The sequence below is a fragment of the Gymnogyps californianus genome, chromosome 14 (assembly GCF_018139145.2).
Source record: "Gymnogyps californianus isolate 813 chromosome 14, ASM1813914v2, whole genome shotgun sequence".
NCBI lineage: Eukaryota > Metazoa > Chordata > Aves > Accipitriformes > Cathartidae > Gymnogyps > Gymnogyps californianus.
In genome coordinates this window covers 21,729,856-21,754,777 of record NC_059484.1, presented here as the reverse complement: position 1 = coordinate 21,754,777, position 24,922 = coordinate 21,729,856, and the positions used below count along the sequence as shown (strand labels likewise).

Here is a 24,922-nt window from a genome sequence, read left to right as displayed (position 1 = left end):
CACATCCCCCTTGTTTTAAGGTTCTCTGCAGAGACCTTCATTTGCAGCCCAGGGGACCGGGCCCTTAGCAGCTATGCACATCACAGTCCAGCCAGAAAGCCTGCCTACGCGGTAAGATGAGGATTTCCCTGGAAACAGGAATCCACCGGGTGGTCTGAAACTGGCACAACCTGCTCTTCTCCCCCATCTTCTGGGTACGTCATGGGCCTGACACTGACCTTGACGTGCCAGGATTTACTCTGGACTAAGTCCCCCCTTTTTCAGGTGACTTCTTCCAGGTGTATTCGATGCAGCTGAGCTTGGGTTCTGGCCTTCTGACAGAGTCTTGGGTTTCACGTGAGCAGCTGAAAATGAGTTTAGGGAACAACCCCTTCCAAGACTGCTTGCAAAGGAGCGAAGGGCAGGACGTGTTTGAGTGATGGTAGTACAGACGCCTTTTTCTGCTATTCCCTGAAAAGGGGAGCCCATAAGCTGCGCTTGCTTTTCCCTAGGACATACTTAGCAAGCAACATAGATGGACATTATCTGTTTTTATCTATTTTAACATCTGTGTTGAAGGGATAGACCATCAGTCCTTAATGGTGGGATAATTTGGCAGTGATTTCAAAGGGAAGTGGTGGGACAGTGAATACAGACTGAACACAATTACTAATATAACTAGATAAGCTGGAGGTGTGGCTTGCTGGTGCTGGATCTGCTGAAAGACTCATCTTTACTGCCCTACTTTCTTTGCTCTTCATACCCGATGAAACTTGCCCATTTTTTTGCCCAGCAACGCATGGTATAAACATCAAGGAGTTTCCTGAAGTGCCTTGAGTTCATTCATTTCTCTCCTGTCTGTTCCCACTGCATCTCAGAGGCGTAGTTGCTATGCTTGGCTGATGAAGTCAGATATCTTTCGTTTGCCAACACCACGTAGCTTTGTTATAAAACACAGCAAGCCTGATTCTGCTTTCTTCTGCGCCAATTTTGTGCAAATGTATCTCCACTGAGCTACATTCCAGTTAATGCAGATTTACACAAGGAATGTTAGAATAAGAATGTGATGAAACCAGCTCTCCTAGCCAGGTGGAACACAGCAAGGTGAAACCATCATTATTTTGGATACTTTTGACAGCAAGCAGTAGTAAGTAGAAATGGAAGTAAAATTTGGATGGGTAAATTTTAGTCCAAATGACCTTTGCAAGGCAGTCCCTATGAGAAATGTCAGTATCCCCTTTCATCTTGGCTCCGCCACAAGGAAAACAGACCACTGGCTGATGTGGGTCTTGTCAGCAACCCATTTTGCAACGGTGGTGGGAGAGGAATGGCGCCGCAGTCTGATCGGATTAGACCTGGCACTTCTCCTTCGCTGCATGTGTCAGACTGCAGGCACAGCTACGCCTGCAAGGCAGACAGCATGTCTGTTAGATGACCCAGGTCCCTGGCCAAGTGCCTGTGAAGGAAGACAGCTATCTCGGACACATCCGTCACGCTGCTCTGACATCACTGTGCCTACCAGCTACAGAATGAAGGCTGCAGTGCCCGGCTGCAAGCCTCCACCCCTCCGCAGCGGGAGGCCCCACGACCACAATCCCATCGCATCTTTGCCGTGGTGCTGCCTGCACAGCACAAGCATGTAATATACACTGGGCTGGAAAACCAAACCAAAGCAAACTACAAAACAGTCAGGGATTCTCTAATCCAAGAATTGACTACGGCGCTGACGGCTCACGTGCTCCACCGCGGTGCCCTTGGGAGCCCTATGCTGAGGCTGGAGAGCCGCAGGTGAGCAGGAGCTGTGCACGCAGGGGAAGACGACTCCGGCAAGGTTTTTCTGCGTTGCCGTCACTGACTCCTGTCTGTACTGGTAGTACTTATTGGTCTCCTGAAACTTTGCAACTGTCAGATGAACTATGCTAATTAAATGAATGCAAATTATTTTCATTATGTGTTTTGGCCGTTACTGACCTGGTTAGAATTACATAAGTTTATTAAAGCTGAAAGCAAATGTAGCTTATTATTAATCCTCAGAGCTGTCTGCTTACCTGAAAAAACATGCTTTGGAAAACTGCTAAAAGACCTTCAGCTGATCAGAAGGTGACATGTCTGATGTTTGAGGATCTAACAAGGATCTTTGCATTTGGGCCTTTTTTCTCTTCTCTTTGATGCATAGAACTTCGAAAGACACTGTTTTAGTTTAAATAAAATCTACAAAACTTATCTTTTCATTGAGATACCTCTCTCCTGCAGTGTCTTCCTTCAACAAACAGAGATTTCAGCCAGGATTTAGGTTCATCCTCTGGCCAACAAGGATAAATCTCTCTCTCGTGATTCCTCCCCCCGCCCCCACTTTCAAACAGATGGAAGACAAAACCATAGCAGTTAGCACATGGCTCCCTGGTATAGCTTGGAAAGAAACAGAAATACTTGCAGACTTTCTTCTGGACTAGCAGTGTTCTGACCTTTGTAGCTCTGTTCTCGCTCAGTATCCATCACCTCAGTACATTAAGTTCTCTTCAGCTAATCTACTGTGACAGGACAGAGCTTTCAGCTCTCATTCTGCCGTGCCACATCCCATGCACAGCAAGTGACGCTCCCCAGTCTGCTGCCTGGGGCACGCCCCCACGCACGGCCACGGTGCCTGAGAGATCCCCGTCCTTGCTGTCACAGGCACTTCCCTGATGACATGAGCTCCTTCTGCAGCACGGGAGGGAGAAGTTGTGTCAGCATCCAGGAGCCCATCACTCCGCTCGTCGGTGGCTGGTTCTCACCTCCTGATCACGCCGGAATGAGCTGCCTGGTAAGACTGCCTCCTGCACGTGCTCTGTGCATCGCTGGCCAGTCATTTACATCTCCAAATACAGTTTATCCTAGTAAATTCATGACTCACCAAGGAAAAGCTGAGTCCTAAAGCAGTGCTAGAGCCAACTCTTTTTTTCTCTTAGATAGTAAGGCTTTGCTCAGCTGTTGCTAGTGACTCACCTGTGGCTAACACTGAGCCAGGACTGCTGCTAGACAGCAAGCAGTGGACTCATCTCTCTCGGCACAATAAGGACCATGATACCAAGTTATCACAGTCTAGCTTTACACATCATTAGGTAACAACCGTTTCCCAGCCCAGTTTTCATCTGAATCAGTGAAAATGCAGAAGTAGTCCTGGCCACGGCAACCACAGGTTCTAGTTTCTGCAAGACATTAGTCACTCCGGTTTAGAGAATATGGTTTTCCTCCAAAGTGATAGCAAATGGGCTGACAGGCAAGCAGACTGCAATCTTTCGGTCACAGCCTGGTTCCTGTGGTATTTACACAGCTAAGATGCTTATGTCATGGGTTATACCCGAGGTTAGAGGGCCATGACAGAAAATGTGCACAAATGGCAGCTCTGCTGACTTCACTAGCCTGGCCAAAATACATTTCACCGCTTGCTTCCTCGCAGTCACAAGAAACCATATAAACAAATACACAAACAAGCAAACATAGTACCTTTAAATCCACTATAATTCTACTCTATTGACATCTAATTACTGATTATAGGCATGTAATCACTGGCATGTAATCACTAATTATCTCTAGATACACCACCTGTTTTTGCTATAGAGCATCAGTGTACTCTCCTGAAGCTATGGGCAGGGAGGTTGAAGGCAAGACCACTTCAGGTCTGCAATGGTTGATCAGGTCAAGTGCAACCCCATGAATACAAGGAAATCTCAGCTTAGTCCTCAAAGTCCTGTCTGGGAATAAAAGCAGGCACTGAGAGGAGTAGCTGGTGATCCTTGGGACAGGCTGGAATGAGAGGGAGTCACAACAGCAGACTGACATTTGAAAGCAAGTCAGCATTTGCCGTCACAGCAAAGGCCAAAGGCAGAGTTCTTGAGTGAGGAAGGCCAAGCCAGGCTTCACAGCTTGGGAGAAGATGCTGGATGATGTCATCCAGGAAGCAGGGAACAAAGAGAACAGGTGGAAAGAGGCTGATTTCGAGAGGCAGAACATGAACACAGAGGAACTGGGCTGACTGCTCTTGAAGTGAATCTGGCACAAGTCTGGCAGAATATTTTGGGCTTCAAACTGATCCAGAATGGGTGTTTTCCTATGTAAATCCATCTCATCCAGGCCCTAATGGTCCACTCCACACCAAGCCAGACAGCTCTTCCAGTGGCTACAGTCTCACCCTTCCCCAAACTGTGATCCTGAAAATGCCCACTGACCTGCAACCTACAGAAGATGCCTACAGGTTTACTCGGTAGTTCCTGGAAGCCTGGAGTTGCATCTCTGGGCTGGTCTTGAACAACCTCCATCTTCAGGCAAGGTGGCGGGAGCTCACCTGATGCGCAGAACCTCCTGGGTCTCCAGCTGTTCCTCCTCGTTAGTTCGAGTGGGTCCAGCTAGCCAGGTAGACTCTGCCCAGGTTGGAATATTTGGGGTTTCTTACTGATGCCAAGTCTGTACTTCTGAACCTCTTAAAAACGTTACTTCTGTTGCCTTGTGAGAGCTTTATCCCTGGCACCTTTTGTCTCCAACAACCTTATGACTGAGTGACTCAGTTTGCATCTGATTGTGGTGCCTGCAGCACCACGAGAGTCCTTGGGCATTGAGGAAGAGGTAGTAGTCCTTCCTTAGAGGACAAGGAGAGGGAGAAGGAAGGAGAGGCCAGATTCCCCACAGGGACATTTTCAGAACTCCTGTTCCACAATTATTATTTGTTAACATTTTGACTGTCAGCTCATTTCAGGAGGGAAAAAAAAGCACATGTTGAAATGCTGGAATTTCCCATAGATTTTGCTCAGCACTAAACAAATCTGGGAGCAAAAAGCATTACTCCATTTCAGAAATATTCTTGGAATAACCCAGCACAGAAGATTATAACTTCCAACTGCTCATCAGAGTTGTGATCTCTGTTAGCGTGACAGACTCTGACAGCACACTGCAGTCAGTCTGTATGTGTTGCTAGAAGTTATACCCTCCAACAATACAATAGCATTTTGCAATAGAAATTAACACGCTACGAACCCACTTTCCTTGTGGCTTTGACATGAAATACTGAACAGGCTTTTGACAGAGTCAAATGTTTTTTCTTTCTAGCTCTGCAGTGGTTTGACATGGGTAAAGGATTTCACGAAAGACACCACCCTGCTGTACAGCAATCCGTCAGATGACGTCTGTGCCTGTGGTGAAACCTTTCCCCAGTACCCGATATAAAGGGTTGTCTCCCCACAACATTATTTCCATGTTAGGCAACCATCCTGTTCCCATCTTTTCTAGTTTGTGACAACACAAGGTATGTCCTTCCAGTCTCATCCGTTAACTTCTGTCATCCAGTATAGCACATCCAGACAGGTAGGGCAGCACGCCGGCCATACCATGGAAAGCTGGGCCCAGTCACAGAAAATGGCACATTCACAGGGTCACGCATCAACTCGTACATCTGGGAACAGAGACATACCTGTCGGCACTGGAAACTCTGTTCTGGAAAACAGTGATTTTAAATCAGCTGAACACCAGCTCCCAGCATGACTTTGTGGCAAAGACAACTAATGCTAGTCCTTGGGTGTGTACGCAGACAGATCAGCTGGGAGTACATATGGATGTATTTAACATTGCTATACTATTGCCATGCTGCCTTCGGTTCTAGCTGCCTGCGTTTCCAGTGGATGACAAAACTGCCACCCCCTCCAGCCACAGTCGTAGCAAAAGGACTGGAAAACATGCCTTGTAGTTTATTCTCAAGGACAACAATACAATCGTCACGTCGAAGAGAAGGTTAAGCGGAACTTGATCACAGTCTGTAAGTGCCAATATGGGGGTGCGGATACTTGATACAGGAGGCCCCTGCTTCAGCTCACGGATGGATGTGTATGGGACGCCTATTGCTGGAACCTGAAGTTGAGCACATTTAGAGGAGATATGGGATGCCCATTTTTAACAGCAAGGGTAGGATTCTGATTCAGGCCCTTACTGTGCCTGTCACATACTCCCCAGTGGTAAAAGTGTAAATCAAGATCAGATGGTTTTCTGAAAGATATACAGAGTGGAGATGGAGAACCCCTTGATGTGCAGAGCAGCCTGGAGGATCACGAAGGTCTATTCTGACCTTCTAACCTACTATGTCCGAAAGTTTAGAAACTGGAGCATGGTGATGGAAGCATCAGCCACTGGCCTTCCCTGGTTGATGGAGATAGCAGGCTCATCAGTCGCCTGCCGTTCATGAACATGCCACTTCTTGGGGAATGAAAGAACCCACCCATCTCTGAACTCTGCCTCTAAATGTAAGTAGGACAAGCAGATTTTCTTGTCAAGTTTGGCTCTTTCACTATTTCTTCTGTGTTTGTCCTTAGCCTGACTTTCCCTGAGGCACATGAAATGCAGTGCTGGAGGCTGTCCTGACATTGCTGCAAGAATGAATCAGCAAAACAATCCTGTTTATCTGGCAGTCTCCTAAAACAGGACACCCTGGTAAATCAGGACGGCAGAGTAAGAGAAGGCAGCTCTAACTTTGCATGAAACAAGATAACTCTGACTAATTTCATCATTGCTACTTATCATGCATGTAATAAAGGGTTGCAGTTTTATCAAACCCTGTAGGAAGCAGATGGGGATGAAGAAATCAGTGTTAACCTGCCACTACCACTGCCCTGCTGCTTCTCAGTGCTTCTCCAGCTGAACCTACAGACCTTAGAAGAAAATGAGCTATGAAACCAGATGTGCATTTATCATGCTAACAAAGTTATGCTGTCATTATGTCCCTTTCATGTGCAGTTAAAGATCTGCTGCCTCCAGGCCCACAGGAAAACCAGTGTAAAACCATTTTGTATTGATTTGACATCAAGGAAGGAAATGTCCTCACTCAGGACACGGCTCTCCTTTGCTTGAGCTTGTGAGCATTGGTGAAGGAGGGGGTCAGGTCTCACCTAATGTCAACAGCCTATTTCCTTCAAATAACATGACATTCTCTGAGTCTGATGGGCGTTGTGGTCACAGCTATGGAGTCCGAGCCGCTTCCCTCCCACCCCCTCAACTTTCTTTAAAGAGGCAGAAAAGAAGCAAGCAAGAATAAAAAGCTAAACACTAAATACTGTGAATTTCTGCAGGACTTTCTTCCTGCCAAAGCCTTTGTGTTTCTCTGGGGTGGAAGGGGAAGATCAGCTGACACGCAGTGCTAGAAAGCACTAGAAGTCGTCCGATTCCCGCAAAGTCAGCTTGGCTCCTGCGAGCACGTCTGGACCTTGGCTGGTGCTCAGCTGCCCGAGGGACAGGCCGACGGCATCGGTGGTGCAGGGGGTGCAGGGACGGCTGTGGAGAGCTGTACCCAGAGCCGCAGACGTGATCCCTGCGCAGGCGAGAGCCCCTTCTCAGCGGGGCAGAGATGTCTGTGCAAGTGCTGCAGCACTTGCGAGGGCCTGGCGTAGAAACCTCGCAGGTGGAGTTCTGTTGAGAAGAGGTGCTGACCCAGCCCCGCGGGCCCCACTGGTGAGCTGTGTCCCCCGTGGGGCTGCCCGGGTGCTGGGGGTCATCACGGCCAAGGGAAAACACCCCCATGTCTGCAGTGACATCGTGTCTCATGTCCTCACCAGTCACCTGGGAGAGAAAGTCGGGTCATTTCTAACACAGATGGCAGACAACGAAAACTTCAATGTTAATAATGAAGGGCATTTAGTTTGCCAAAATGGAGGTTAAGATGAGGATGCGATTGCTCCACGTGAGAGCACCGAGGGGAAAGAACTTCGACAGCAGTGACAGCAGGCGAGCACTGTGTGCCGCCGGCCCCACGCCGCTCCCCAGCGCGTCTGCCATCGCGCGTCCTGCCGCCGCCGCACCGGAGGCCTCTGGCCTCTCACCAACACGCACGCGCCTCCAGCGTGTAAGTCACTATCGTATCGCGCACAGAGGGAGCTGCTTCCGTCTGGCAGTTTACTAGCCCATGCTTTGAAACATGGTATTTGATTTCTGTTTACTGATAGATGCCCATGAAAATCACCTGACTAAAGAACTCCAGATGTTTACCATTGACCCTGAAATCATCCATTGCTTGATAAAATCCAGCTGCAGTATTCAGCTCTGTGATTCTGCTTCACTAGCGGTCTAAAACAAAAGCGAGGGCCAGTGGATTTCACCTTGTTAGTGAGACAAGGGAAACACAACAAGGTCTTAACCTCCTGGTGTAGTGAGCAACTTCCAGTGGTGCAGGCAACATTATGTGAACAAGAAGCCACAATGTGGGACATGCTTCACTTTTTTTTAATCCTTTTCTGTTTTTATTATAGACAGAATGACGTTGCGTAGAGCATCTGGGAACTGGGAACCAGCACGGAAGTTTGCCAACAGAGGATGCAGAGTTTTTCCAATTAAGAAACTGCCTGCCGGCCTGACAAACGGAAAATGAATTAGCAAAATCATCAGAAAATACCCAGCAGAGAACAACGGTGCCTTGGCAGCGGCAGGCAAGATGACCTAATACGACTTCTCTGTCAATACCTTTGCTGTTTGAATGATTCAGCTGGCAATTTAAATTCTCCTTCAAACATTTAAAAGATAACACTTAGCAAGTGGGCAGCCTCAGGGAGAAAATGCTTGTGAAAGTTATACCGCATGCTGTGCCTCTCACTGGTTACTCAGCAGATTGGGCAGTTGTCATTTGGAGTCCACGATTCCCCTGCACAGGTACTAACGGGAAACCCAGCTGGTGCTCTGGCAGCAGATGATGAGAACAACAAAGGAAACCAACACGGGGGTTGAGTGTTGAATAAGAAACAGAGTAAGAAAACGCCCACCCCAGACAGGGTGATTATGTCCCATCTTATTAACTAATCCTTTTGCAGAAAGGGATTTGCCTAAAGACCATTTCCAAGAAGGCTGCACCACTCCCCCCATTCATAACTAGCGCGGCTCACCCTGTAACGTGACTGATTTCCATTTCTGAATGCTGCTTAATAAAAACAGTTCTTACTCAACTAGAAAGACACGGTCTAGTCAGACGTAAATTAGAAGCTTGCCACTACAAAACGTAATTTCCCATAAAATAAATGCTGTTCCCTAAATCAGGATACTAGCCTATTTCTTTTCTTTCAAGATATGACCAGCAGTGCCCATCTGGCAGGCTCAGCTCAGACTCCTGAACCACGAGGGACAGGCACTCTTGTTCTAGGGTCAAGACGTGCACGCAGTCCTCGAGCTGCGGAAACGCTCCGCAGGGCCGACGTGGTGGTTCTGGTAGGTCCTGCAGCAGCACCCAAGTACATGAGTTCAAATGCCTGCCGTCTCCATCCTCCTTGGGCTCAGGCTGGGGAGACAACCTTTCCGTGGGATCCCCTCCCCGATCTCTGTCTCTCATCTACTTTGCACAGACAAGCGAGAGGAGATCTGGTTTGCCAGCAAGATCTGAAGATGCACCACTCATGACTGTTTGCCTCTAAAGCATTTTTGTCAACTAGCACATAAACATGTGATTTAAAGAAAAGAAAATGTGCTTAATTACAGGGGGCAGACACTTTGTCACTGTATAATTAAAAGCTTCAAATCTGATCTGAGACATACATATACAGAAATATAAATAATACATTCTGCTGGCACCAAAAGCAAGGCTATTGCAGTGAACACACACTGAACCCAAACTTCAGTTTTCATGGTGTTCTTGAACTAGAGGCCTTTCAACACCCAACAAAAAGAATCTTAAAAGTGAATGGCAATTTGAGAAATAAAATAAAGAATTGTCTTTTATACAGTGAATAACTTCCATTAAAGGTCAGATTCTAAAGCCTTCACTTCTTAGAAGAGCCCCTGTACTCCTTTACTGGTGCAGATAACGTCAGTGCAACCATTTATGCAGCAAGGCACTAGGAAAGATAAACATTAGAATCAGGATTTGAATAAATATTGCTATTAAAGTACAATGCTGAAACTTTTGCACATTTGCAGAACCAGACAAAGGCCAGGCCCCGTTCCAAGGAATTTTAATTCCCCATAAAGCTACACAACCATATGGAGAGGTCCCAACCAAAACAAGGGGTTCACTCTAACTTCACCGTGGTCAGTGCACAAAGCCATGGGGCAGTCTGGGGCTCAGGACCACGCTTTTCGTCCCGAGAAAGGCTCACTTTCTCAAGTGCTATTACTTGGCAACTAGAAGGCAGGGGCTCTTCTCACTGTCTAAGTATTCTGGCCACCGGCTCTGAAATCAGCAGATGTGTAAATTTTCCCCCTTGCTAGGGGCAGAAGCTGGCCAAGATGGTTTTCAGCTTCTGCTCAGTAGATCCAACTTGCAGTGGGAGGAAGATAAATTCATTCAGGCTAAGGCAGTCCCTTAGGAAGGTAAAGACCTGGTGGGCAGCCACTTTGTATGCATCTATTTGGATAGTACTGGTGGTCTCACTGCTAAGCATCTGGTTACAGAGGGAGAGTGTTTGCCAGGAGAGCAGTAGCAGAAGAAACTACAAAACAAACTCATTCCGGCTATTTGAAGGGATACTTCCTTAGCTGCCAGGCACTGCTGGCCCTGCACCTGAAACGTGACAGCGAGCATCACACAGGCAGCAGTGCAGGGCTCTTCTCCCGGCGCGCGTCCCTGGTCGGGCGAGCAGCAGGGCTCTGGCGCAGGCACGAAGCCCGTGGTGGTAAATTCCGTGAAGCCACAAAGCTGGGGCAGCTGTATATTGAAGTTCATGTAAGATTGCAAGAACAACCAAATTTAACCCTCTCTGGTGTTGCTTTAGAGAAAGTAAGGGTAGACACCGACCAGTGTTTTACTCTGCTGTGTAACACAATGCTGTTAAAGTAACTCATCCAAGTTTGTGGACACACTTTGTTTATATTTAGTGCATCCTCTCTTCCCCTAACCCTTCAGACCTGAATAATTAGTCAAAAATTCAAGGTCCTGTAGATTGTTCCACTTTTAGGTGGAGAAAAAAGGGACAGAGTTAATGACACTGGTACAAGTCCAGTTACAAAAGCAGGCTGCTTCCCAGAGTGCAAAAGGAAGGAAACAATCCCAAACCGTTTCCTCCCTCATAACTTCAAGCCTCTGTCAGCCAGTGCCCACAGACTCCCTCTCCTGGCATAATCACAGGGTCATTGTTCTCCATGATGGGTCAGGCTCCATGGGAATTTTTCCGTAAGTGAGAACCACCAGTCCTTGGAGGACTGGCAGAGACAATAGCACTGCTTTGTTTTCACAAAAAAGGTTGGAAAAAGCGTAACTGACAGCATCTCGTAACACAAATAGGTGGTGTGAGAAATTACTTGACAGGATGTTGAGCCCAGGTACTATGTACACTTGTTCTAGATAAAGAAATGAGCCCTTGGAAAAAGAACTTTAATTCAAAACTCCAGTGTCGGAGCTGCGTGATAGATTTCACGGGCTGCTACTCAGTTACATAGCCATTAGCGTATTTAAGACTCAGCCTTGGCTGTCCCTCTGTCCTTCAGGCCTCCCATACTTTTGAAATGAAGTTACAATGGAGCTTTCAAAGCAACACCTTAAATTAGCCAATACACGGAGCTTGCTTGTGCAGTTGTGCCTGGTGGTGTCTGCATGACAGGAACACGCGTGCACGTGTGTGTGAACAGTTAAGTCTTTGCGCAGCTGACATCGCTTGTGTCTAGCTGTAACGTATGCCTGACCAAAGTGCCTAGCCAGGGACCGTGGCCCAAGCGGAATGACATACAGCCTTGTGCCTCGGCACGAACGCCCGTTTGCAGGCAGCACGGTTACCTGCAAGGGCAAAAGCTCACGAGCATGCCAAGCCTGCTGCCGGTGCATTTACGCACAAGCCCACTCGCTGAGCACAAGCAGCGGTGGACGCTACCGGCAAAGCCAGCGGCGAGACGCTCTCCGTGTCTCCCTGCCGGGTCCCCGCTCTCTGTCCCCGAGGGGCTGGAGACGCGTCCTGGGAAGGCGGCTGGCGGCATCTCACCGCTGCAGCCCCTCGGGCGCCGGCGGCGGCACCGGGGCAGCGCACCAGCACCCCGCCCTGCCCCGGGGGACGCGGGAGCAGCCGCCCTCGGGGGCCGGGCGGGGAGCCGGCTGCTCGGGGCCCGCCGTGCAGATGGCTGTCCCAGCCGGCGCTCAGCGCTGCCGCCAAACGCTCCCTCTGCCGCCACCGCCGGCGGGCGCGCCGGGACCGGGCTCCCCCCGCGCCGGCAGCCGAACGCCACCGGCCGCGCTGCCGGCACCGCCCCGCCCTCCCCGCCCCGCCCCGCCAGCCCCGCCCCGCGCGGAGCCGCCCGCGCCCGCGGCCCCGTCCCGTCCCGTCCCGTCCCGGCGGAGCGGAGCGGCGGGCATGGCGGCGGGCGGGCGGCGCGGCGGCGAGGAGCTGCCGGTGTACCTGGCGCGGCCCGGCACGGCGGCGGTGCCCCGGCAGAAGCGCGGCGGGCTCTTCTGCAGCGTCGAGGGCGCCTTCGAGAGCAAGACCCTGGACTTCGGCGCGCTGCGCGTCGGGCAGCGCCGCGCCCCGCCGCCCGCCCGCCCCGGCCCCGAGCCCGGCCCCGGCCCCGGCCCCGGCCCCGAGCGCGGCCCGGCCGCCGGCCCCGACTCGGACGCCGGCGAGCTCCCCGCCGCCTCCGACGAGGAGCGGCTCCAGGACCTGGCCCCGGCGGACGACAGGGTAGGGGCCGGGCCGGGCCGGGCCGGCGCGGCGGGGGCGCGGGCGCCGGGGCCGGTGCGGGGCTCGGGGCGGTGCTGCCCGGCGGCCCCGGCCCCGGGGCGCGGAGGCGGGGGGGGGGGGGACGCGGGGCGCCGCCGGCGGGCGGGGTTCGGGCGCCGCTCGCCCCGCGGCTGGTCCCGGAGGAGCCGCAGGCAGTGCGGGCAGCCGGTGTGGTGGCGGCGGGGGGCTGCTCCGCTCCGGCTGTCCGCGGTGTCCGCCTGCCTGTCCTCACGGGAAGGAAGGCTTTGCGGTCGTCCTCCGGTGTGCGGAGAGCCTGCCTGCGGAGCGGGGTGTCGGCGGTTCTCCCCAATAGCATCAACCTCACCGCGTTACCGGGAGTGGTAAAGCTGAGCGTTAGAGTGGCTGACTCGGTTTACTACAGTTGCTCTCTTTATACTTGTATGAAAGAATACCTGCCCCCCCACCACCCCCCCGCCCCACCCCGAAAAAAAAGGGGATTTTGGAGTTGTTACTCCAAACCAGGCTGATCCTTATCTCACATTGGCACAAATCAGAAGTACCGCAGCAGAAGTGAGGGACGTCACAGTCATCTGGAAGTGACATCGCTGAAGGTATAATCAGGCACAAAGTTTCTCAACTTATGCCAAACTCAAGGTAATAAACAGATTCATCCAGCTCTGCAGCGTAGATCCTTCGGCCAGTGGTTGAGATTGCTTGCTGTTTTGGTTCTGGTCTCACCAGTGTGAGTTTGGCAGAAAGATGATAAAGTTAATAGTGTTGAGTGAATTCCTCAGCTGGGATTTCAGTGAGCCTGTTGCTCATTTACATCTGAGGCAAGTAAGGCCACTAGCTGGCCTGTGGGTCGATGAGTTCATTTGGGGCTGAACTTTTTAGTAAATAGTCGTCTTAAAGGGCACTGGTTTTCAAGGGTGAACAGGGCAAATTAATAAAACCCATTTTTAAAAATGGAAGCAAAAATCACTGAAGTAAACAGCAAGCCTGCAGCTTAGCCTGAAGAAGTGGCATAGTTCTCTCGGGGTTCTGCAGAAACCTCAGCTTGTGTCCAGAGTGTGAACCTTGATAAGCTGCAGACGTTTGTGATCTGGAGGACTAACCTCACCAGCTAGAGCCTGATGGCAGCAGAAGCAGTGAAGTGCAATGGCTTGGCCTGTTCTGGTTTTGGGGAAAAGCATCAGGCTGTCCTTAATGTCTGCTGTCTTCTGTAGGAACTTCTAGCTAGGCAACAGGTTGCTTGAGGTTTCTTCATTGCGCTTTAATTTCTTCGGCCTCTGCTTTTTGGTTTCTTATTGGCACGCTGTTTGGTTCCTGTTCTTGAGCTTTGCTCCTTTACAGCCCCTTTTACAGAGTCAGGAACAAAATTAATGTTATTCCTATCAGTACCAACCTTGTCCATATGGTTTGAATAGCAGCTGCAGAACTGACCACTGCATTAACAATTTTATGCTGCTGCTTGTTGGAAAAGAAACAGAAACTCATGACGGCCTGTCTGCAGGCTTTGCTATGAGCTTTTCTTTATTAGCTGTACTGAAAATTAGAAACAGTCTTGTTCCCTTTTAAGGTCTTATGTAGACCCTTATCTCCAGAGTTTTGTAGCTGAGGTTTTCTTTCAACAGCTCCTCTCTTCCTGATGATTTCTACTCCTAGATTTCTTCCTCTGAGGCCTTCCACCTGATAAGCATCAGCAACCAAACCCTTTTTATCTGCATGTCTTGCCTAACTAAGAAGGTGGGAAGCTTCGTATGTGTGTTCTTGCGTGTATGCAGCTAGAAGGAATCATATGACTTGGTACTACAACTTTCAAGTTTAGGAGTGTCCCAGAGTGCAGCAGTCCCGATGGGAAATGACCATCGTGCATGCTGAGCCACGCTGTGTGCCTGCACAGCCACAGAGGGTTTGCTTGTGTTGAACTCTGCAGATTCAGAGCACACAAAGGCTCTTTTGTCAAGGCAAATCGAACTTCTTTGAATAATTGCACAGATTAAGAAACAGAGAGAGAGGTTAAGTCATCTACCCTTGACCAAGCAACTTGTTTATTAGGAAAGATGAAAGTAAGAGACTTGCCTGTGCACAGGGCAGCGGACAGAGATGTATCTCCTGATTTTTGCAGTGAACAGTTTCTTGGAAGTACAACAGACCAACACGCCTTTTTTCTTTTTTTTTTTTGTAATGGCATTAATTACAATTAAAGCACCAGCATTTCTGCAGGAAGACAACTGCAGTGTGTAACTGCCCAGTGATAACGTGATGTCATACAACCTGCCAGTGTAATACAGGCCCAGGTAGATGTTTTGACCTCACTTTGCTTTATCACAAAGTCTATTGGAAGGACAAAAACTGAGCTGTGGATTCGGGCACGGTGAAGCCATAGTTACACTACAGCGAGGGATATGGCTAAGAGCAGTTAGGTGCCGTGCCTTTGCTTCATCAGTGGGAGTTTGAGCTTTGCCAGTTGATTCAGGGACAGGGAGAGTGACCGGTCGTCGGGGCAGGGGGCCAGGGGTGCCTGCTAGAGGAGGCCCTGGCTGCAGAGGCTGCTGCTGCCTGCCTGCGTGGGCAGATGGGCTTTCTGGACTCGGCCACATCCTGGTGCCCAGTCCTGATGCAGGACTCGCCCGAACAAGAGACGTGCCTTTCAGGTGCTCTTTGCTAAAAGCAGGAGGCCGCTTTCCCTGGTACGAGGATCTGCGGCAGCAAGGGTTGTTGTTGCAGAACGCTTAAGATTTGGAGGGACAATGTTTGGGGGGCCAGATTCTGCTCTGATCTAGACTATTCGCAGAGACCTTATCTAACAGGAGCAATTTAACTCAGTGCAGGTTTCCGTCAGTAATAGCCTATGTGGACTCTACCCTTCTGAAGTTTCCTGCAGTTTTCCTTGAGAGCTGCCATGCCTTTTGTCTAACCAGAGTGGATAACACTTACTTTACTATAATGAAGTCAAAGAGAGTTTCTCCGTAGGTCGCAGACAACACCCTCTGAATTCCTGTGGTAAGGATGTTCACCGAGGGCTAGTAATGTATGAATAGGTACTGGAGAGCTGCACTGCTGGGCTTCTGCGGAGGCAGTGTGGCTTTGAGGGGCGGGGAAGGAGCTTTGCGCTCTGTGCTCAGTGCCTGGGAAGAAGGTAAACCAGAAGTCTGTGGTAGCCTCCTCCACGTACCTCCTTGCTGCTCAGCTGTGCAGAGACCCTGCTTTTTCATCCTCCTGTTCAGTAACACAGGTAGGAGCGCTCAGCTTGTTACGCTCACCCCCAGACGTTTCGTCCCGTCCTGCTGCGTGGTTCTGCAGTGAAGTCGTCATTTCCAAGGCAACTGGCTGTCGTCCCACAAACACGGGATTGCAGCTTCACCGCAGGCTGGGGCTGCTCCATCAGCCTGGCGGCCGGGAGGAGGAGGAGGAGGAGGAGGCTCCCGCCCTTTGCAGCAGCCAGGAGCGTGAGGGAAACTCACCGGGCAGCGAAAGCAGGCGAGGGGTCCGTCCCCTCCAGAAGACCTGCTGGAGCCAGTCCTTGGCTTTTTCCTGGAGGCAGCCAGTGTCACACGTGCCTCGTCGTGTCCAGTTGTGTGACACCACTCAGATTCAGTTTGTGATAAATCCTGGAAAGACACGCAGGGCTGCCTCAAATGGAGAAGGAAGCTTGAACTAACTCAATTGTCTCTTAGTTTTTCTTTTTCTGACACTTGTAAAATGTGTTATGACTTCAGCATTCAGCTTTTTTGTTTCCATTGCCGGTAATTTATAGCAGAAACACCGAGCCAACTGCAGTCTTTTCCTTACCAGTGAGCTTAGCGTGATCTAAAAGTTGCAGTTGTGCACTGCCTTTTAGCACAGTTTAAAATCTTGCATTTGTGGAAGGGATCATAAAGCACTTTGATAGCATTAATTCATAACGTCAGTATCACCCCATTCAGCAGAGAGCTCAGGTTTTTGTTTTGGTTTTACTTTTTCTTTTTTTAAGAGAAGGATTTGGAGTTACATTATTTCTGGTATTTCTGCAAACAATAGAAACAAACCCAAGCCACTGAACTAGTTCCCACAATGCAAACACAACAGTGAAACCTATATTATAATTCATGGGGTTTGATGCTAAATACTCTGATCTTTATTGAAAGAATTCCTGCATGTTTCTGTTTCTGTTTGTGTTTTTTAAGAAATCTGATGCCTGAAGCACAACAATGAGAGGTCAGTTCTTTGGCTGTTCGTGCTGGGATACAGATTATTGCCAGCAGTTATGCAAAACTGCAAAGTTTGTTAAATTACCCCCCCATGTAAGAAGACTCAGATATTAGATTTCATGGGAGTTATGCAGTAGGGCTAGTTTTCTAAAGAAATGAGGGATTCAGTTGAAGAGTTCCCGCTTGCTGCAAAGAGCTTTTGTTTTACCAAAAAACTCACTCTAACATGGAAATAGTTTGATTTATCACACTGCCTTGTGGCAACAGTGCTTGGTTTCCTTCTGTCCTCATTCTCCGCTCCAGGTGGTCAAGGCCTTGCAAGCCGGCTGGCCCCGGTGTTGTGGCTGGTGCAGTCGGAGCAGGGAGCTGCCTGGCAGACGTGCGCACCGGGGGTACCTGGCCACCACATCCGTACGGCACCGTGACAGCGCGCCGAGCTCGTGCTGCCGGGTCTTTGGAAGGATGCTGCAATTGTTATTCTGGGCGATGTGTTCTTGAAAACCTCATGCTTTTCCTGGGAAAATGTAGGTCTTTATGGAACTTGTATGCAGAAAAGAAACTGGGTTTTGCAGGCAGGCGTAGAAAAAGATGGGTTGACTGATCACTCAGTCCCGCGTTGATCCAGCCTGTTCTCAGCCTTCTTGAAGCAGATCTCTCTCCTCTGAAAAGGCAGGGGCACTGGGTAGGTGGGCTGGCTGGCACGACCTGCAAGATGAGTGTTTCTGCTGGTGCCTTTCTTTTGTGTCATGACCCCGGGACATGGAGCATTTAGAGGGATTCTGGCCTGGTGGTTTAGAAGGGGCTCATGTGCAGGGCAAGGAGTTCTTTTCTATGTCCATGATAGGGTTTATAATGCTCTTTACCTCTGCAAAATGATACCCCAAAAGACTCTATTTAAAATAAAAATCCAGTGATATTTTTTCTCCACATTTAACAACTAATAATAGATCCTAGCTGTGGCACGTCTTATGGGAGCAATGCGGCATCACCAAGCATGCCGTGACGTACACCATATACAAGATGCTCTAGCAATAGCCCATTGCAGCAGGTGGGAGAGGTGATGCTTCTTTTAATACTGTATATTTTTTCTGAGGTTATCAGCACACAGAGCAAGATCTGCACCTGCTGCTGCATCAGTAAAAGTCTGTTTTCAAGAGTAGCTTCCAGAGTAGCTGAGATTGCTTCTCCCTTGGCCACAGACCAGCAGTGGGCTCGCTCAGTACTCTGGTGGGGGGTGCCACAAGCAAAACACCTGCAGCAGGACATGGCATCAGAGATGCAGCAGCTTCTCTCCTCTGAAGCGGTTCTGGCTGATGAAGCCCAGCAGGGTATGAGGGGCCTCTGTCCCTGCCAAGCTGCTGGCTTTGGGGTGAGGCGCGGAAACGAAGGGCTGATTCCCAGGCGTCTGCGATCCTGACAGGGGTGTCGTGGAGGTGTCGCCGGGAGCCTCCTGGCAGGTAGCATTCAATTGACAAACATACCTTGGGAGCCAAACAAACTACATGAGCCACATGGACATTTCTTGTTGTTCTCACACGTTTGTGTGACTCTTGAGATGCCCATTTTAGGAAAGAAAGGAAAACAATGAAAAATTCTGAGAGGTAGCTAAACATTTTGAGATTTGCAAGGCAAGACTCACTGCTTTCTCACTTGGAAGAGGCTTTGTCGTGTTGGAAACTCTAAGCATTTTTTATGAGCATAGTTGAAAGTGTCAAACACAAACTTCAGTAGGTTTAAATTGAAATGAAACGTTGTGGTTTGGCCGCAGCAAAATAGTTGGCTCTGTCCAAAATAATCTTTTCCTTTTCTTTTTATCTAAGATGTCAGTACCTCCAACAGGCCAGAACAACGCCAGCTCTGCCTGTCCCCCAGATGGGAGGAGTGTTTGTCTCCAATATGTGCCAGGCGTGCCACCGGCAAGGTGGACTAGGCTTTTGGGGGCTTTTGTTTCCTAATGGACGGTGTCTTGCCAGCAGACAGGCAGCTGCCAAGACATGGGTCTTCCAGGAGGATTCAGCGGAGTCCCGGGGTTGTAGCTCAGCAGCTTTTCTGTGTCACTCAGCTGCTGCGCTGCTCTGCTCTTCTTGCGCCGCACGCCCGGCGGCAGCCCCCTCCCGGGCAGGGCGAGCAGGGTGCTCGGTGGGCTCTCACGCTGCTTCACATTTGCAGAAAGGTTTTGCTCGCAGTCCCGCCTGGGCAGCCCAAGTCCCACCACGGCTGGTGGCTGGCTGCCGGCACCCTCCGCACCGGACACATGGACCAAGGCAGCCTGGAAGAAGCTGAGCTCTCGTGTGTGAAGGGAGGGGACCTCAAAATGGCCTGACCCTGTGCGTACCCTGTCAGCTGGGCTGCCAGCACCGGAGCGTGAGCTTGCAAATTGACTAGGCAGATACAGCTCCATAGGAAAATTGTATGGAGCTTAAAGGGAGGGTGTATGAATTGTTTAGTGGGAAGCTGTATGCATCTGTGTTGGAAGCGACTCTTCTCCAGTATCACTAGTGACCTGGAAGGAGAAGTACCGCATGTGTGCAGGTGACAGTGATGTTGTGAATGCCAGCTGGGGAGGAACGATCCTGACGTAGTCTTGAGGACTCAGAGTCACGAGCCAGGAATGACAAAAAGAGATTCAGCTCTGAAAAGTGCAAGCAAACAGACCTAGAGAAAGACTGTAAAATGTAGAAGCCATTGCAAATGGCATGAAAACAAGGAGGTTTTGTGATGAGACCCAGAAAAGTCATTTCATATGTGTGGCCTACTCTTCAGAGATGGTCTGGGTGAGTGCGAAGCTGGTCGCTGACAGTTGGCCCTAATCCCGAGGAAAACCATGGCGGAGACCAGCTAGAGCTGCATTTGCTCTGTTGCTTTACTTTGGGCAAAAGCTTTCCCTGCACGGACCCCTTCCATTGTCACCTCTGCGAAGCGGTGGAAGGCGGAGAAGGTTGATTTTTCTGCCGGGGAGCAGTTGCTATGGATGGCTGGAGGAAATGGGAGGAAGAAACAAAAAACAAACATGCCGGCAGCCTTCCTGGAGACAGGGCTGAGAAGCTGGAAAATATAGCTGGACCTTGGCTTGTTCAGCTGGGCTGGCTCTCGGCTGTGGGTCGGATCCAGCAGCATCTTTCCCATCGCTCTGCTGGGAACAGCCGAGCTCCATTTTACAACACACGGATTTGGATCCTGTAATGGGTGTTTCCGTTCAGCTGAGGGGGGAAAAGAAGTGGTGCTGAGCAGAGAGCTCAGACCTTTCTGGTCCTTGCTCCGCCCGTTAAAGGGGGTGAGACGGGTGCCTGTATTTCACGGACTCAGGCTGGCCCATCTGCGCTCTGAGGGAATTGAGTCGTTTCAGTGGAAATCTGCATGCTCTTGTGTAGCCAAAGCTCACCCCACTGAGGGAGCTAAGTGTGAAGTGGAAGCCATCTCCCTCCGGGCTTGGCATGAGCATTTCGCCAGGCACGACGTTTCGGGGCGAGCAGTCTCCTCTAGCCCAGGCGCAGCGGGAAGGAGGGATGGACGCAGCTGCCTGCAGCAGGAGCAGGCATCTCCAGCGGGTCGGTGCTGTGCGCCATTGTCCCCATTGCGACAGGCAGCGTGACATCCAGATACCTCGCTGTCCTGTCCTGGGTGCTGGTGTGGCTGCAGGCATTGTTGTGGAGGCTGCGGGATGTGTCCTGAAGAACAGGATTGTCAGCTTGTGCCGTGAAAGCCTGCATCCCCTGCCATGCTGCCATGGGTCAGGCCTCAAGAACACTGACATTGGATTAAAGATTGTGAGATGCCAAAGCAGCCAGGCATGCTGTGCTCTCTTTGTTTGCAGCAGCCGTGATCGCTAATAGCGTCCTGTTTTGCTGGTGCCTGTGACTGTCACAGGACTCTGGAGTAGCACTCCGGGGAGAGCTTTAAGGCATCCCTGTGCCTGTCATGGACACACAGGGATGTCTGCTGTGTCACAGCGGTGACCTGAGATCCTTGCTCTGTGCTTGGGCACCTGTCAAGACCCTGTCCCAGTCATGGTCCAGCCATGTGGGTAGCTGGTGTGCCTGGAAATGCTTGAGTAGCTGCTGCTTCGGCAGTCATCCCTGGAGAGCTGTCTGCAGGCTGCCCCGTGTCACACAGAGTGGGTCACAATGCCTGTGTTTTTGCTAGGATGAGGTAAAGTGAGTTCAAATTGCACAAAAAAGCTTCACAGAAGTTCTGTGTCAGTGGAGAAAGGAAGCAACAGGTTGTACCTTTCGCATCATGGTGAAATAGCTGAACCTAATAAAAGTCCTGTTTCTCAACATACACATTAAAGAAGTGAGGAGGGACCTGAATTTGGCTCAAACCTTCCCATCGTGTCAGAGACTGATGTATGAGGGAGTGGGGAGTGAGGCAGAAGGGACTGCATCATCGGATGCAGCACATGCTCTGATCCCATGTGGGAGAAGAGCTGTGCCACCATTGCAGCTGCACTCATCCTGCACATGGCACGAGTCTGGATCTGTTTGTGGGTGGGGTTTGGGTCTGTCTGTGGTGTACAGCATCTGGTTTTCTCTGGAATGTAAAATAGAAGATGCTTCCAGTGAGCTGAGCCAGCCTGCTGGTGGAAGCCAGCCCCAGCCGGGTACCTTCCGTTTTAGAGATGCCTGTGAAGAGAGGAGCTCTCGTTAGCCTGGCTTTCGCCAGTTAGAGAAGGGGTGCTTGTGTGCTCCCCATGTCTGCTGGCCGGGCATATCAGACCTCCTGCAGGGGATGCAGCGAGGTCTTGATGTCCCTGGACTCTCTTTTTTTGCAGGGCTCTTTGCCGTGACAGCACAGCAGCCTGCAGCACGGCCTCTGCTGGCGGCTGAGGACTGAAGAGTTATTTTTGAGCATTTCTTTGGTGCCCTGGATCACCACCCGCTTGGCCGAGAGCCTCCTTGTCTTAGCGTTGCTGGGAGGATCCTGTCCAGGTTGGGTGCCTCGTGTCCGTGGGGCAGGCCGTGGGGAAGGGTGGGAGAAGGGCTGCAGGGAGGGACAGGGAAGGTGGCAGCAGCAGCACCCTCCGGCAGCTGCACCAGCCGTGGGTCCCAGAGGTTCTGGCCCTGCACGCTGGTGACATCCTGTGGCAGGAGCACCCGTCACCGGCCCTGCGCTGCTGGCACCGGGCATCTCTACCAGGCTTGGGGCCAGACGGCGGCAGAACCGTTCTCCTGACTGGGAAGGAAAGGTCTCTCGGGGCACCACTCATTTTTTTCCTGCAAGCCTGGCTGTATGCTCAGCTACCTCTGCTTCTTTACCGTACTGCTGCTTTAATTTGGACCCTACTTCGGCACTCAGGTTTTAAGCCCTTGAGTCCCTGAGGCCATTTACAGATTCAGTTTTTGACGCCACATACCCTTGAGTTCTGCAAGCCCAGTGCCGCCGCCACCTTCTTGCTCTTGTGTTTCTCTCCCCTGCCTTTTTTCCTGGTGTAGTTTCTGCGGTCAGCCTGGGAGCCTTCCACTCCCCTCTGGGCTGCGCGGTTTCCCCAGCCCTTCTTCCCCGCCAGCTGCCGGCAGCACCATGTTCTTCCCGCAGCTCATCCTGCAGGGCCTGCGGTGGGGCCGGGGGCTGCAGGGGGGAGCAGCTTCAGCCCCCCTGCGAGGCTGTGGTTCATGAGTATTTCCCGTTAGCAGCCTGCCCGGGGGACAGCGGCTCCCTTCGTGCTAACCTGCAGCCCAGGCGGCCAGGAGCTCTTGCAGAGCCCAGCCCTGCACTGTCCGAGCTGCGGGTTCGGGGAGCTCCCACCCCAGCGGAGATCACCTCCTGCCTGAGGAGCTGCCGCCTGCTCCAGGAGGGGAGGGCGATTCGATGTCCCCCGGACACCCGCGCTGGCTCCCAGCAAGCCTCACCCTGGGAGCGCTGCTGCGTGTCCTCAGCTTGGTTTTGTTTTTCAGCCTAGGTTGGCTCTTCCGAGGCTTGCCAGGCAAGCACCGCAGAGAAGGAAGACATCAGCTGGGAAGGGAGCCAGGGAGCAGAAACCCAGGGGCTTAGGTTGGGGGGAGTGTGAGAGAAAGGCAGGGAATTGTTAATGCACGTAATCAGTAACAAAAGTGGGGCATACACGCCGCTCTGCTGGGCTCTCCTCATTTCTGTCGTGCCTTTGAAGGGAGGAACTGAAGAGAGGCGTTATCCACCGGAGCTGGCAGGCGTGAAACGTCTCACCCGGTCGCTGCTGATGCTGGCAGCGGTGCCGAGGAGAGGGACGGGGGCTCCGGCAGTGCCTGGTCCCACAGCCTGCTGGGCCAGCCTCTGCGGCTGGCAGCTCCCTCCTAGCCTTGCTCTAGTGCGGGTCGCTGGGTGGACCCAGCCCCAGGAAAGGAAAAGCACTTGTTGAGCCAGCCAACTGACGGGCACTTCATTGCTCTGCAGGATCAGGCTGCAATTGGATTAATTGGCCTTGAAGCAGCAGTCACTCGTGTACACATATTAGCATATTCCATTTGACATGTTTGGTTTCAACCTCATTTATTTCTGGCAAAGAGAAGAAACAGCTTCTCCCTCGCCTGGACACCTCTGCGTGCATGCGGGGTGCAGGAGCTGTTCTGTGGGGGCAAGACTCCCAGGGATGCAGGGATCGGTCAGTCTGCTGCAGTCCGGGGTTGGTCAGCTCTCGGAGGCCCTGCAGTCCTCTTCAGACTGTGGGAATCCTGGATGACGTTTGCAAAAGCACCGTTGTCCTGTTGTCTGAAGGAGAGGCAGCCGGGAGCCAAAGGCAGGCTTGCTCCAGCGTGGCTGGGGTCCCGAGGGATGTAGGCATGAGGCTACCAACTGACTTCCCACAGGCAGTTAGCCACATAAGTATGTCCATGCCCAGGAGTTCAAGTCTCTTTTGAAGGTAGCAGTTAGGTCCTGCTGTCATTAGATATTTTTGAAATGTTTTTGTCACCATCCAATAGAAATTCAAGCTGCTCTTTTTTTTTTTTTCCTTTCCTTTTTTTTTTTCCCCTTCTCTTTTCTTTTAAGGATAAGTAACTAAAGTCTGGCTGGCTTTTCCAGCTGAAATGTAGTTATGTGGTGGGTGTCCATTTAATTGATCTGTGAGGGAGTTGCTCACAGTCTGTGGGAATTAGCCCTGCCTGCAGGCAGATGTCCCTGGGATAAGCAGTATTGGGGTGGTGGTCTTGAATCCCCTGCCTGCAGCAGGCTTGGAGCAGGCAGGGGCGGGACGTGCTTTCTGGAGCTGAGTCTCCATTGTGCCTCCAAACACTGGCTATCCAGAGGTGGGCTTGCTCAGGAGAAATGAGGGATCTGATCACCCACGAAGCCTGTTGAGTGCTGGGCCTCTCAGCTGCAACTGGTAGCAGAAGCCCGTGGTGAATGCCATGTCACCATCGCCAACTGCCCCTTCCCACCTTCCTCTCCCTCTCTGGCCACTGTCACACTTCAGTGTAGGTGGAGGTTAGGAGTCTTGTACCGTAGACTAAAGCACCCTGGTGTTAGGCCTGTTCTTAATTGCCTCGTGCGACAGCGTAGGGTAGGGCACAAACCTCAAGGTGTCCCCAAGCCACAGGGTGGAAACTGGCATTGTGATAGGGACGTTGTCTCGGCGTTTGCTGTGGGCACGCTGGAGTCGCTGCGGGCTCCTGGCGGTCAAGGGCAATCCCTTCCAGGGACTTCTGCTTTTCCAGAGCCTTTGTTACGTTCCGTGAAGCATCATCTCAGACAAGGATTTTGTGGATGGCATCGCCTGTCGCCTCAGTCCAAAGGAGAAAAAAAGGAATGGTCCTGAAATTGCTCTGACTTCTAGTTCTTAATAAGGCTGCAAATAAATTCTGGCTTGAATAATTATCCACCCTAATGTCAGTTTGGACAGGTGATTGAAATCATGTGGTAATCCCACTGGAGTGGCAGTAACACCTACTGCTTTTAATGTAACGGTTCTTTGAAAACATTAAATGCTGACCTAGAAGTTTAGTTTGTTTCAGGCCATACATTTGCTGATTCCCCTCCTCGTTTCCACTGCCAAAGCCCCAATGTATATTCTGGCCAGGAGAAAACTAAGCAGAGTTGCTCCACTGCGGAAAAACTTGTGTCACTGCCCGCCACCTGCCTCGTACAACACGTGTCTCCTGCTGCCTCCTGGCAGACCTCGTGTGCATCCAGCACGAGCAGCTGAGGTTCAGATTCCTTCCCATTCATGTCTGCTCCAGAGTG

The 24,922-nt window shown here is 51.2% G+C and overlaps 1 protein-coding gene across 1 annotated transcript in view; it reads left to right on the top strand.

Moving 5' to 3' along the window:
- Nucleotides 1-12,251: 12,251 nt before the first annotated feature.
- Nucleotides 12,252-24,922, top strand: part of DPYSL3 (dihydropyrimidinase like 3) — a 42,220-nt gene continuing 29,549 nt past the window's right edge. The window contains 1 exon segment of the mRNA XM_050905272.1: nucleotides 12,252-12,575. Coding sequence (XP_050761229.1) covers nucleotides 12,252-12,575 — 324 coding nt within the window.